The sequence below is a fragment of the Bos grunniens genome, chromosome 18, assembly GCF_055505025.1.
Source record: "Bos grunniens cultivar Pamir isolate PY7600 chromosome 18, Bosgru_T2T1.0, whole genome shotgun sequence".
Lineage (NCBI taxonomy): Eukaryota > Metazoa > Chordata > Mammalia > Artiodactyla > Bovidae > Bos > Bos grunniens.
In genome coordinates, this window is record NC_141182.1 from 38478158 (window position 1) to 38491305 (window position 13148).

A 13148-nucleotide genomic window follows, 5' to 3' on the forward strand; every position below is an offset into this window, starting at 1 on the left:
CCACGAGTAAATCCTGTTCCAGCCTGCTGATGGAGAACTTGCATAGCTGTTTGCCCATCTACAGAAATTTTATAAAGGCTTTGGCACCATGTTTGATAGGGACTGACATTTTAATGTCTGGGGTCAGGCTAGGAGGAGGCCTGTCAGCCTCGTTAACCTAACTCTTTGGAGCAGTCCCCACATCACCCAGGGAGGCACAATGGAATTGTAACTGGGTGTTAACAGACTCTGATATGATAAAGGCATGGCTTTATCTTTAAAGAAGCCTAGGTGGCTAACGTCCACCTCTACACAAATCTGATCTAATAAAAATGCAGCTTGCCCCAGAGAGAAGTGCGATGAGCCCTGGAGTTTTTACACTGGTGGATGCAGGGTTTCGCATTAGAGCAGGGCTGCTGTGCTGCTCCAGAGAAAGAGGAATGAGTGCGTGAGTGCTGATTTTATTTTTTAAAAACACTTTAGAAGGACTCCTTAGCTTGAGCATACAAAGGAAGCCTTTAGAATTCCAGAGCAATATGAGAGTATGGCGGTGGCAGGGCCGGTTTGGGGGAGGATGATAAAAGTGCCCCTCTTCATCCAGGGAAAAGAAGAGTGGCTTCTGAAACCAGAATTCTCATCTCTGCAGCCTCTTCACAATCATCACGCGTTCGGCACTGGAGGCAGAGGATGGGCCCCTCGTCGTATGAGGAAACTAGTGCTGCACTGGGCTGCGCTGGGTTTGCTTTTTTCAGTGAGTGAGACGAGTCTGGAGCCTCAGCCTCCGACTTGTTCACCCACACTGCCCGTCAACTGCAGGGTTGACAGTCATTCTGGGCAGGGCAGGGGGGTGGGTAGCATAGATGGAGGGCACTGACAAGGTGGCATCATGGTCCTTTAAAAGCAAGTGTTGTTTCAGGTCAGGCAGACTAACTAAAAAGATGGAGATGGGTGTTGAGAGGAGAATTCTGTATCCTGGCTCGCCCCTAGAGGAAGGGAGAGCCATACAGCAGCTCCTTCCTAACTGTAAGCCCTGAATCCTACAGATTGGGGCTGGAAGTGAGCAAGGTAGAGGATGGCTCTAACAAACAGGCATCTGAAGTAGCTATCACCTAATGCCTCCACCACCGCCACCCCATCTTTAGGAGGAATTTGAAGAGCTAACACATAGAAGACAACCAATAAGCAAAAATGAAAAATGATGGAGATTAAGGAATCTTCTGGGGAAAGGAAGATCTCAAGTCCTTGAAACATTAATTAAAGACTCTTATTGTGGGAGTGTGCAGGCAGCAGCCCATCATACTCAGAGGTCTAAAACCCGTGACACAGGGTTTCGAGGGATCAGGTCTGAGGGAGTCTGGGAAATGGGAAGTGGGCCATGGGGGAACCAGACTAGAATGTTACAGCACCTAGTTAATCGGCAGCCAGTCCATCACATTAAATATCCAGCCGTCATGTATTACCTTTCAAGTGAAAATGAATAACTCCCATTAAGAGCAAAATGGGTTTGAAGTCGATTCGAGACAGATTAAAGTACTGTTATGAATGTGTGTGTTGGGAGGAGGAGGGGTCTGTATGTAATATGCTTGTCCTTGTACTTTTTAAATAATAGATGTTCTACAAACTTATGTAGACCAGGTTACCAAGATACTGGGGTTAAAGGTCACAAGATGTGCATTCTGGGAAGAGCATCCACTTCCTGGAATATTTCCTGCATTTCACTTTTTTTTTCCCCTCAAAATTATTGTGTGGCCTTATGATTTTAATGAACAAAATTGATTTTTTACAACTGTTTATTAAAGCACACATCTGTAATGACAGCATCTTGTGTATCCACATCAGAACAAATCTCAAAGCTGGAAACACGTGCTGGGTAACTAGACTGGATGAGACAGAAAGCAGTCTGACTGAAGAGTAGAAATGAGGCTTTCCATACCAATGACCTCTACATGGAGTCAAATGATTTTTCAGTGAGGGCAGAGCACAGTGGGTATGTCTTGTCTCGCTACCATTTTTAGGATTTTTCTTCTTGCCTCTTGTAATGAGATTCTGAAAAATGGAGTTCCCCATCCAAAGCAAGTGAGAAGGCCAGCCTTAAGCTACTGACCAGGTTTCGGAATAACCAGATCTGACCACTTGAGGATTTGTGTTTATGCCAGAGGAGCTCTGCTTATTTATCCTGGTTAAACCTTGTTAGCCCAACTGTTTTCTCATCCAGATCTTGCAGGTCTCTTTCCGTGACTCAGAGAACTCCTTCCGCCACTGCTCTGTGCCCACTGTTTGCTGCTTAAGCCTCAGGTGGTCCTCCTCCCTCGTCAGAGTTTTGTCTTTTTGGTGACATGGGGGTGAGAGGGCATGGTCTGGGCAAGCAGATAGGAAACTCTCTCTGAACCACCCACTCTGAGTAAACTCTTGTGTCTGGAGCACTGGCTTGTTTATAAGTTGGATTTATGCCCTGCCTAGTTCCACTCTTAAGTTACATCTCCCCGCCAAAAGCAAGTTGCTGAACCAAAGCTTGATTTTTTGCATGTGAACACATACATGCAAAAAATCAAGCTTTGGTTCACATTGATCAGGTCTCCTTTGATTTCAAGAGCTGTGACAATAAAGTTGGGAGCATACCATTGATTACATCTATGAAAGTCTGTCTGGTTCTTGGATTGACTCGTGTTTGGCAGAGCAGTTGGTGAGACTTCCCCAGCCACCCTCATGAGCCAGCAGGTTGTGTCTTGATCGGCGGGGAGGGGGGTCAGAACAGACTGAATGTAGGTTTATCCAACTCAGAGCTTTTTAGTCCATTTCTTCACCTTTTTTCCTTGGTGTTCAGTTGTTAAAGTTGTGTAGTGACAGAAATTCATAGGCAACAGAAACCAATGCCTGCTTCTTTCCCACTGTGCCTGATAAACCCATCCAGATGCTCATCCTCCTTTAACTTGGGTGTTTCACAAACACCCTGAGCTATGAATGAATGTTGACTCTCACCCAGCACGCACCCTCTGGGAGCTGGCCTGGCCTGGCTGCTGGATTACATCTTCTGCTTTTCCTTCCAGCATCATCAAGCCAAGCAGAAAAGGAGCTGACAGATTCTCCCGCAACCTCCAAACGCATCTCCTTCCCAGGTAGCTCGGAGTCCCCTCTTTCTTCAAAGCGACCAAAAACATCAGAGGAGACCAAGCCGGAGCAGGTGAGGCCCGGAGGGGCTGTGCTGTGGGAGAGTATTTCAGTTACCTGGGGGGAGTGGGATGGGGAGTGAAGTCTTGAGTGGATGGGCATGGGACAGACACTGTTGCCATGGGAACTGAAGAGTCAACTGGCGGGGTGGCTGTGTCCCCCACAGATGTACCAGTGTCCCTACTGCAAGTACAGCAATGCCGACGTCAACCGGCTGCGCGTGCACGCCATGACGCAGCACTCGGTGCAGCCCATGCTCCGCTGCCCCCTCTGCCAGGACATGCTCAACAACAAGATCCACCTCCAGCTGCACCTCACCCACCTGCACAGCGTGGCGCCCGACTGTGTGGAGAAGCTCATCATGACGGTAAGGCGGCCGGGAGCAGCTCCTCAGGGCTCTTCTCTCCCCAGGGGTCAAGGGTGGCACTGTGATATGGGCAGGAGGCTGTGCTGCTGGACGCCAGAGGCAGGACAGAGTTGGAAATGTCAAAGATGGTCCTATGACCACTGTCAACCTTAGTCTTGGCATGATGGTGACCCAAAGGGCTCTGTGTTTCTCAGCATTCCTCATCATCCTCTCCCCTCCAGATGCAGAGGCCTGCAGGGAGTTAACTGCAAGTTGTCATTCAGGTTCTCCAGGCCTTTACTGAGCAAGTCATATTCTAGGTTGTTCTCAGATTCATTATGTTTCATTTCATCCTCACAGCCACTCTATTTAAAAAAAGGCTTGACACGTTTACATTATGGCTGAAGAAACTGAGGCTCAGAGAAGTTCATTGCTGTGATGCCACTTTTAGGTGGCAAAGTTGAGATTTGACCCCAGATTCTCCCACTCTAGGAATGCAGCCCCATGACAGGGGAGTCCCTCGGGTGGATGCTTTCGTTCTCAAGGCAGGAAGATGCTCATTTGGGTAGCACGTGTTGAATCATGAACAAGGGCTTTGCATTTTGAACATGAAGTTGCTGTACTTGCGGGGCATGTCTCTAAGTGGCCACTGTAAACATGGCCCCAAAGATTAGTACAAAGACTTAAATATAATGTGAAAACTTTTCAAAATACTGCAGGTGATACTAATGTATGTCCTAAGTGATGTTTCGTCATGAGGAATATACATTCGGTGCTGCGTCAGGGGAACTTTAGCAGCCAATGAGAAACTGCAGTGACCTCTGTACTGCAAGTGTAACTTTCCATGGGTATTTTCAAATAGATTGGTGAACATGTTGAAAGATTCTCTGTAAGTGGAAACTTACTTTTGTGGATGGTGGGTTTCTATGTTACGAGTTTCCTGGGAATTCTCTCCAGCCTTGGGATTTTCCTCAGGCTGTCATACTGGGTTGGCCAAAAAGTTCATTTGGGTCTAAGTAAAAATAAAAGACACATTTTCCCATTTTCACCAAAAACTAATGAACAACATATTTACTAGCTGAATGGACTTTTTGGCCAACCCAGGACTTCCCACAGCTGACCTGGAACTGTGGGAGCCTAAAGAAGCAGGAAGAGATGTGAGGAGGGAGGCATTTTCAATACATTGTTCTTTGGCTCTGGTGATTATTTTTCCTGTTTGATATCACATTGGTCTAGGAAATACGAGCCTGTAGTAATCTGTATGATTGGTTTACATTAGACAGTGTTTCATTTATATATTCTTAAGGGCCAGTATATAAATTTTATCTCTATAGCCATTGTTTGTCATATTAATTCTTTTATAACAGCAACAGTGTGGTACAAGGTAGCAAGTCTGGTGGTCATTTGAGTCTTCATTTAACAACAGGATGTTACTGCTGTGTTTGCTTGGGTACTAAATTCCTAAGAATTTAGGAGGTGATACTCAAGCAGTGATTCTCAAATCCTTTTTGGGGGAGACTGGTAAATATGATTCAGTAGCCTTACTGGGTATTCTATGCATGCTAGTTTGACATCCGTTATTAAGAACTCTTTCAAGTATTCTGCATGTACAAAAAAAAAAAAAATTTACTTGGCTGCACTGGGTCTTAGCTGCAGGAGGATCTTCAGTCTTCAGAGTAGCATGTGCGATCTTTAGTCGCGACATGCAAACTCTTATTTGTGGCTTGTGGGATCTAGTTCCCTGACAAGGGATCAAACCCAGGCCGCCTGCATCGGGAGCAATAAGACTTAGCCACGGGACCACCAGGTACATCCCTACATGTACAAAATTGTGTGTATAATGCCAGGGAGCATAAGGATACCCACAGTTCACCCACGGAGCCAGGTTAATAATCCCTGTTTGAGAAAACTCCCCAAGAACATAATTGTGTAGGAGAAATGCGCTCCCTAAAGGGGCTGTGCTTGGCACCTGTTCAGAAACCCCTGTAAACCTACCTCATTTTCCCACAGCACACAATGGAGGTGTTTTCTAGACATTTCTGAAAAAGTGTGCAAATTGTGGGAAACGTGCTGACTATAAGGAAGTTCATTTGCTAGCAACGGGAGACAGTTAATGGATTCAGAAATAAAGTTGAAAGTTGTGGGAACTGTAATCATGTAAGGGTTTTACATTTGACTAAAGGTGTCTGTAAGGTCAGTTTGATGCCCTCTCTTTGCATGAAGATGGAGTCACTGCATGGCTGTCGGTATTGAACTGGTTTCTTAAGTCATGAGGATGTGTTGTGTCAAGCTAAAGAAAGCAGTTCCATCTCCATCCTTTATCAGGATCAGCAAGAAAAAGACAAGTAGCCAAGGTTGGAGGGGAGTTTGTGGCCATACTTTGGGGTGAACCCAGGCACCCTATTTGAGGGCTGGACTGCTCATCTTGGTCTTGACCCTAACAATTAAGTAGCTGCCACTGTCCTCCCTCTGAAAAGTATGGTGTTAAAATGAAATTTTGAAATTGTTTTACAACTGTTTATAGTGAACCTGTGGTTAAAATCATGCCCCTGGAGGCTATTTTTATGGCAATTTTATTAGAAAACTGTCCAAGGGGAAGTATTGGTTAGACTTTTTGATGGTGTATCTGTTTGTTCCTGGCCATCTAGAGCAGGAAACTCTGAAAACAGCATGATGAGATATGCCTCTCAAATCAGAGCTCCATTTTCTAAACTGTATCATTAAGGAATGGTCAATGTCCAGTCATTCATCCTCCCAGAGGAGAAAAGTTATGTCTGCTTTATCTTTGAGTGGCCCGGATGAATGGCAGTGAGAGGAGTGAATCTTCTTCCTTGCCAGATGGTTTGACTGAATGCACTGCCTTTGGTTCAGACTAGGAAAACCTGGCAAAATCTACCAAACAGACACCTCCTGGCAGATGGGGGGTGTGTCCATGGTATCTGAAGCTGTGAATTCTGGTAAATATTTTTTGCTGTCTGGGCCCAAGGTCTCAGGATCTGGCTTGAATTGGGTTTCAGTCTCTCTAAAAGTAAATTCCACCTTGATAAATGGAAATAGATTACTTTCTATACAATGTCTTTCCGTTCAGTTGTAAATGGAGAGTGTTTTGAGGAGGCTTCATTTAATAATACCTTATCAGACAGCTTTCAGGAACCTGCAGTGTCTAATATGTCTGTTGCTATGGTAACAGCTGCTTGCTTATGCTCTGCATCTCATATCTGTGTCCTCCATGGGCCCCCTTCTTTTTACCGATGAAGGGGCTTGAAAAATATTCTCCACTGGGAACAATTGCAGCTCTGGCCCTCTGCTATGGAAACTGCACCCACAGCAGTTCATTCTGCTGGGCCTGTGGGAAACAGAGCTCCGAAGCTTGTCTTTACACACATGGTAAGAAAGAAGGAAATGCATAAAGCTTAAGGCAGTGAGACCAGTGCCCCTCCAGGCCCCACTGAGCGGCTGGCCCCCAACGCCAGTCATACAGCACTCTCACCTAGTGACAGGGAAGGTCGAGAGTCTGAGTCAGTGATGGGGGTAAAGGAGCCACTGCTTGTGCCACCTCTTTTTGCTCACTTTTCTAGGGGAGGAGGGTTGAGGGCAAGGGGGCCAGGTTTCTAGCCCCTAAATGAGAATAGGAAAGACCACCTACAATAATTTTCAGTGGTCCTGAATTATTCTAACTAATCACTGTCCTTCTAAGTGGCAGGACACACCACTGGGATTGAAAGCATTAACACAGGGAAACTGTCTTTGTTCCTCCATCACTTAGCAAAGTGTGACCTCATGGCGGAGAATGGGGCTAAGTCTGGAGCAGCCAGGAACACCTTTTTCTCTAGCCCTTCGTCTTTGTTCCCTTTAGTAGTTCCTAATTATCCTGTATGTTTTGTACATGCACTGATTCCCCTTCACAGCTCCTGGACCCACGCTGCCTGCAATTCCACAGCTCCCACCCCCTACGCCTCACCCCACCCCACAGCTGTCTGACTCCTGTGATGTTTCCGGTCAGCATCTCTCTCTGTGCTCCCCGTGTGCCCGTACATCTGAGTCTCTAGACCAGGCTGGCCGCTTGGCCCCCCTGTATCAGGGCTCTCGGGTGGCCACTGGCCCTGAGGCTGTGGCACCCACTTGGGCACCAGCTCTCACTTTGTCTCCATCTCAGAGGAAGGTAATGAAAATAATCGGGCTTCATTAATTCCAAGTCCTGTGAGATGATAGCCATTTGGAGCCTGTTTGCCAATTAGATGGTCTAAATTAGAAGTGACCTTGGTATACTGCCACTGCTTGCCTCTCTGAGTCTAATGAAGCTTTTCTCTCCAATTCAGTCTCCTTCTCAGCTCTCTTCTCTCTCTCTTCTGCTGTGTGTGTGTGTCTGTGTGTGTGAGAGAGACAACTGTTCATGTGTTTCCTGTTCTACCTATCTCCTTTTTTCATTCTTTCTGATTCTTAGATTTTTAAAATCTGGTTCAGGGCTACATTTGTTTCTGGCCCATATGAATGTTAATATTGCTCTATAATTTTTCCTCATGGCTTTTAGGTTAAAAAAAAAAGAGCCACATAGATGACATTTTAGAAGGGAAACGAGACAGAGACATGGCCTTCTCGACACCAGGGTCCAGCGCCCAACCTAGCACAACTGGAAGGTAGTTAAAAAAAAAACAAACAAAAAAAAACTCTGATGCTTTGCTGCCAAGCTGTGCCTGGCTTGCTGGCTGCAGGCGTGTGGACAGCTCCTGCATCCTGGCAGCCATTGAGGTCAGAGGAGAACGTGAGCAGCTAGACCCTCACTGGCACCATCAACTCTAGATCCCCCACTAGCTAAAATGCTAAGGTCTGGAAGCATTGGCTTTTAAAGAATAGGACCAATACCTCATTCACCAGGTGTACAGACTAGCCAGGTCTCTGCTGGGAAGGCCTGTGTCTGAGGTCCTGTCTTTCCCTCTGTCATCATTTCCTCTTTCTTTCCCTTCATCTGGGGCTCTTCAGTCTGTTTATTTTTTACTGAAATGTGAAGGATTTCAGTCTCTTTGGGAGTCTAAATTTTGGCAAACCTGTCCTTTCACTTGGAATAGGGAGCCTTTCAGAAAGCAACTCTACTCAGGTGAGCACTGCCAAGGCTGTGGGGATGAAAGTCTCAGAGAAGTGAGGTGCAGTACTTGGGTCTGAGAAGATACCTTTGCTTGCCAGCATGTGGAACTTGTTGGTTGCATTGATCTAACCTCAGGGTGGCCTTGAGGGATGAATTTGCATGAACAGTCCCGTTAAGAATTTAGCAAAACTTATATACCCCTTGGTTGCTCAAGGGGTATTTGGTATGGTTGTATTTGGCCATTTCACATCCATGACCCAAAGAAAGCAAAGAGTGTGGCGGCTCCTTATAATCCAGCTTCTTCCACTGAGAAAGAGTAAACATCAGCGGCCCCTCCTGAATGTCACAGTGGGGACCAGGCCTATATCTAAGACTCTGGCTTTTATAAGATGAGTCCTTGAGGCTTTCAGGCCCACTCATGTCATAGAAACTTGAAAGGCATTAAATCATAATCCTAAATAATGGTGAACCAAACAGGAGGTATTTACAAAGCCGTATCACCTTTCCTAGTAGTTCAAGGGCAATTAACTTGAGTCCAGGAATTTCTCTCTAGGGAGCCTGTGATTTCCTGAAATTATCTGCAATAGTCTGTTTGAAAGTATTTTTTCTAGGAGCCTGCCACTTTCATCAGATTTCCTAATGAGTTTATGATATCTAAAAGGTTAATTATTCTGGATGTGAGCTTCTTGGGCCCAGGGACCCGGTCTCGCTCTGTCTCACAAGCAAGTGGCATAGGGACCTTGTACAAAGTTTAGTGAATGATGGTCAAATGAATGGACAAGCAGAATCACTTGAGGCCCTCCCTTCTCATCAACTGAGTTGTTCTGGAATTGCTTAAGCATGAAGATTTTTCTTCACGTGAAGTAGAATGCTTCTACTTCTATTGTCATATATGAAAATTGCTGAAACTTGGAAGATTTCCAGTATCAGTGCACAACTCCCCATTTCTCACTCTATGTGAGACCTGTTTACCTTTCTGAAAGGTTCTATTGCTGCTCAGATGATACTTTGTTCCTGTGTTCCCATCAACTCTGCATACCTGACTTGGCTCAGAGAGGCAGGAAGAAGGCATGTGCTATCCAGACTGCCACCAATCAAGAGAGACTCAAATTTTGAGGAAGTCATGGCTCTAACAGATTGAACTTTCTTACCTCAAAAACTTGGACTTTCAGTCAGACGTCTGTTTTCACAGTCTTAAATCCCATTTATACATTAGTGTCAAGTATGGGAGAATGTAATTTAACATACTCATTGTGTATGAGTGTAAGGTTACTGGAAGAATCAATCTACATGGATGTTGATGTGGCACGAGTAGGTGTTTGGACTGAGTGTGGTCTGGCCAAACCTTAATCTCTTTGTTCGGCATTTGAGTCTATGGTTGGGGGTGCTGGGGCTGAGTGTGTAATGGTGGCATCCAGTGCTTGGGGGGGTCTGCGGCTTGGACACGTTTGGTGGGGGAGGGTGGGGCCTGGTTGTACTGTGGGCAGGTTTTGTCCCTTTGCGTGCCAGTGTGCTCTGATGCTCCTTGTGAAAGGAAGGCCTTTACAGAACTGTGCTTGGCACTGGTGAGTGACCACCTTTCCCAGGGACCTCCAGCCTGGCTGCATGGCCGCCATATCTGATTGGGAAACAAGGGGTGCTGAAGGAACTCTGCCCTTGGCCAACTTACGTCATCTTCTGTGAGCACAGCGCCTCAGTGAGGCATTGGCAGGACCGTACTTTTGGCTGTTGACCAAAAAAGTGTGGAAACTGTGAGTGACAGGGTTGAGAAGCTGGTAGGATAAAGAGGAGTGGACACAGACACAAGAACATTTAACGTCCAAGAGCTGACATGGGGTCTGTCAGTGTCCTGCATAGCAAAGCGGCTTCCATTGCAATCTCTCTGTTCAGACACATGGGCAGATAGACCCCGTCAGAATTTCTAGATCCTTAGGATTCCCTTCAGGAGTCTTCCTCTCAAGTCTCCTGGGAACTTCTTGTCCATTAAGATTTTATATGCTGAATCTTTTTCGTTGGTTTGCTTTCAGGGAGAGGTTGGGTACACTATAGATGAGAAGATGCAGGTAGATAAAAGTAATTACTTAAACATATATGGGGCAAGACTTACAGGTTTGGAGGCCCAGATTAAGATGCAGGGGAGCATGTGAGGTTGATGATTATATTTCGGGGAGAGTTAATTGATGGAAGGTGAAGGCAGACAAAGAACCGCTGCTTACTGCCTTCTTGAATCCCAATCAGGAATTATGATTAAAGTCTCGGCGAGACAACAGAGGGCTGATGAATTGGTGTCTTTTTTTTTTTTTTTTTTTTCTTTTTTGCCGTCATTCACACTTGATTGACTTCAACCTTTCAAGTGCAAAAGTCTCTCTTTTCCATTATTATTCATAGCCATCTGAGTTTTTCTAATTAAAGTGTATGAAAACAATTACTGATCCGTCGTACTGAGTCTGTTAGAGGGGATGTCTGCCTTACTGTAATGCGTATAAAGAGCCCACAGTTTTCTATAATGATGTGCAGCTGAGGTGTTAGATAATTTTATTCTTTTTTACTCTGTAGGGCTTTTTTTTATTTCTCATGATTCATTTTTCATAATTCCTAAAGATCCCAGGAAAGGACTGATCATGCAGCTACAACTGAGAAAGGTGGTGGTGGGGAGTCTTTTTTTCCTTTCCCTTTCTCCCCATCTTGCCCCCAACCTCGTGCTCCCCCTTGGTTGAGGACTATAAATTAATCGGTGACCTTTCACTTCTTGGATTCCCGCTGGACTCCCCAACCACACTGGTCAGAAATGCTTTCTATTAAAAAGAAAATAGATGGAATGAGTTTGGCAATCTCTGCTCCATTCCTAACGATTCATCAACAGCTAGCCTTAACCAGCTGCTGGCAAGCTTTGTGTGAGGGTGCAATGTCTGTGCAAGAGGGGTTCTGTGTCACTCACGTGCACCTACCATGCACCTGCTGTTAATAAACAGGGGGCTCCTCAGAGTCCTTCTCCACAGTGCCTGTTGCTTAATTTCTGCACCTTTGGGCATCTGGGTTGCTGAGATTATCCTAACACCCTGAAACGTAAGGGGGAGTTACCTTTTTGGTATTTATGGGGACAGCTGTCCGAGTTTCCCCTTGAGGTGGAACCTACCACTGATGATTCTAGTGAATGCATCAGCAGTGATTTTGAACAAGGCCAGAATCCTCAAACCATTAAAAATAGTAAAATTTATTTTAAATATTTAATTTTGAACAGTAATCTAGATGTTCCGGTCTTTGCAATAGCAAGAGAAGATACTATCTCAGTGGTATGTTTGATGAGGAAACAATGTCTCCACGTGGGCTGGGTGCCTCGTAGAAAGGCTAGTGGTGACTAGCCTACGTTTCTGTTCCTGTTACCTCGGGGTCAATTTATGTCTCAGGCTGCATTCAAATGGGACGATTTCTGATTGATCTGGGCATATCCTCAACTACCTTGCTGTCCTGTAGCAGGCAAAGGGGCACTGCTTCTTTTTAAATGAGGAGGCTTTTAGCCTTATGTTGCATACTGAGGACTTCTTATCATATTAATGGAAGGCAAATGATAATGTTTTTGGACAAGTTTCTGGCCAGATGGCAGGACAGCCTGGAGAAATAAATCCCTAAAATCTGACCTTAAATTGTAGCTCTTTTGACCCAGGTTGCTAATATTGGGCAGCAATAGCCGTGGCCAAGGTGGGGCTGCCCTGTTGTAGGAGGCAGGACACCCTCTGGGCTACCACACAGGTGGAAGTTCCCTCCAATGCTGTGTACCTCAGGCAGAGACCCTGGGACAAATCCTGACTGAAGTGAGTCATAAGAAATGCTCATTTGCACTTGATCTCAGTTTATAAAGGGTTACACAATGTTGTTTCCTAGAAAATCTGCCAGTGTGTCTGCATGTCCTTAGCTTTCCCTTTGTTCTCCTGTCTTCTTCTTACCCTTTCTCTCGCTCATTCCCCTCCTCTTCTTGCCTGAATACATTTTGAAAATAGTACTACAATGCTCCCTGCTTCAAGATTACAGTGTACTTTACTAGGTATGATTTAATTAGGGCCCTTATTATGTTTTCAGCAGCTTAAGGTGGGCCTTTCAACTTATCTACCTAATTGGTTGCACAAGAAGTTTCACAGCCCATGACAAAACATTGTCAGTGATCAAAGTCAAAATTCTGCATAAAGGAAAAATATTAATAATAAGATTATTCTTCAAGTGTGCACTGCTAATTATGTCCAGAATGTAACCGTAGAAACACTTTTGACTGATGTGAGCTTTGTCTAATAAACATGAATCTTCAGTGAGCTATGGAAAGTGACACCTCCAGCCTTAACACTGGTGAAGGCTAATTTTGCTTATTAAATAATTTCTACACATTTTCCTATTTGGATCTCTTTCCTCTCCTTTTGACTTGCCTCATGTCTCTGCCGCTTGCTCTTCAGGTGACCACCCCTGAGATGGTGATGCCCAGCAGCATGTTCCTCCCAGCGGCTGTTCCAGATCGAGACGGGAGCTCCAGTGTGGAGGAGGCAGGAAAGCAACCTGGTTAGTGTCATACTCTTGACCTCGGGA

The 13148-nt window shown here is 45.3% G+C and overlaps 1 protein-coding gene and 1 long non-coding RNA gene across 5 annotated transcripts in view; one reads left to right on the forward strand and one right to left on the reverse strand.

Moving 5' to 3' along the window:
* Positions 1 to 13148, forward strand: part of ZFHX3 (zinc finger homeobox 3) — a 254749-nt gene that overhangs the window by 224983 nt on the left and 16618 nt on the right. For all 4 annotated transcript variants that reach the window (XM_086351557.1, XM_086351558.1, XM_086351560.1 and 1 more), the window contains 3 exons: positions 3027 to 3160; positions 3314 to 3514; positions 13019 to 13121. In XM_086351557.1, coding sequence (XP_086207683.1) covers positions 3027 to 3160; positions 3314 to 3514; positions 13019 to 13121 — 438 coding nt within the window. The remainder of the gene's footprint in view (positions 1 to 3026; positions 3161 to 3313; positions 3515 to 13018; positions 13122 to 13148) is intronic.
* Positions 1752 to 13148, reverse strand: part of LOC147353505 (uncharacterized) — a 184345-nt gene continuing 172948 nt past the window's right edge. Inside the window, exon 4 of the long non-coding RNA XR_015145696.1 lies at positions 1752 to 13141. This is a non-coding gene — a long non-coding RNA (uncharacterized LOC147353505). The remainder of the gene's footprint in view (positions 13142 to 13148) is intronic.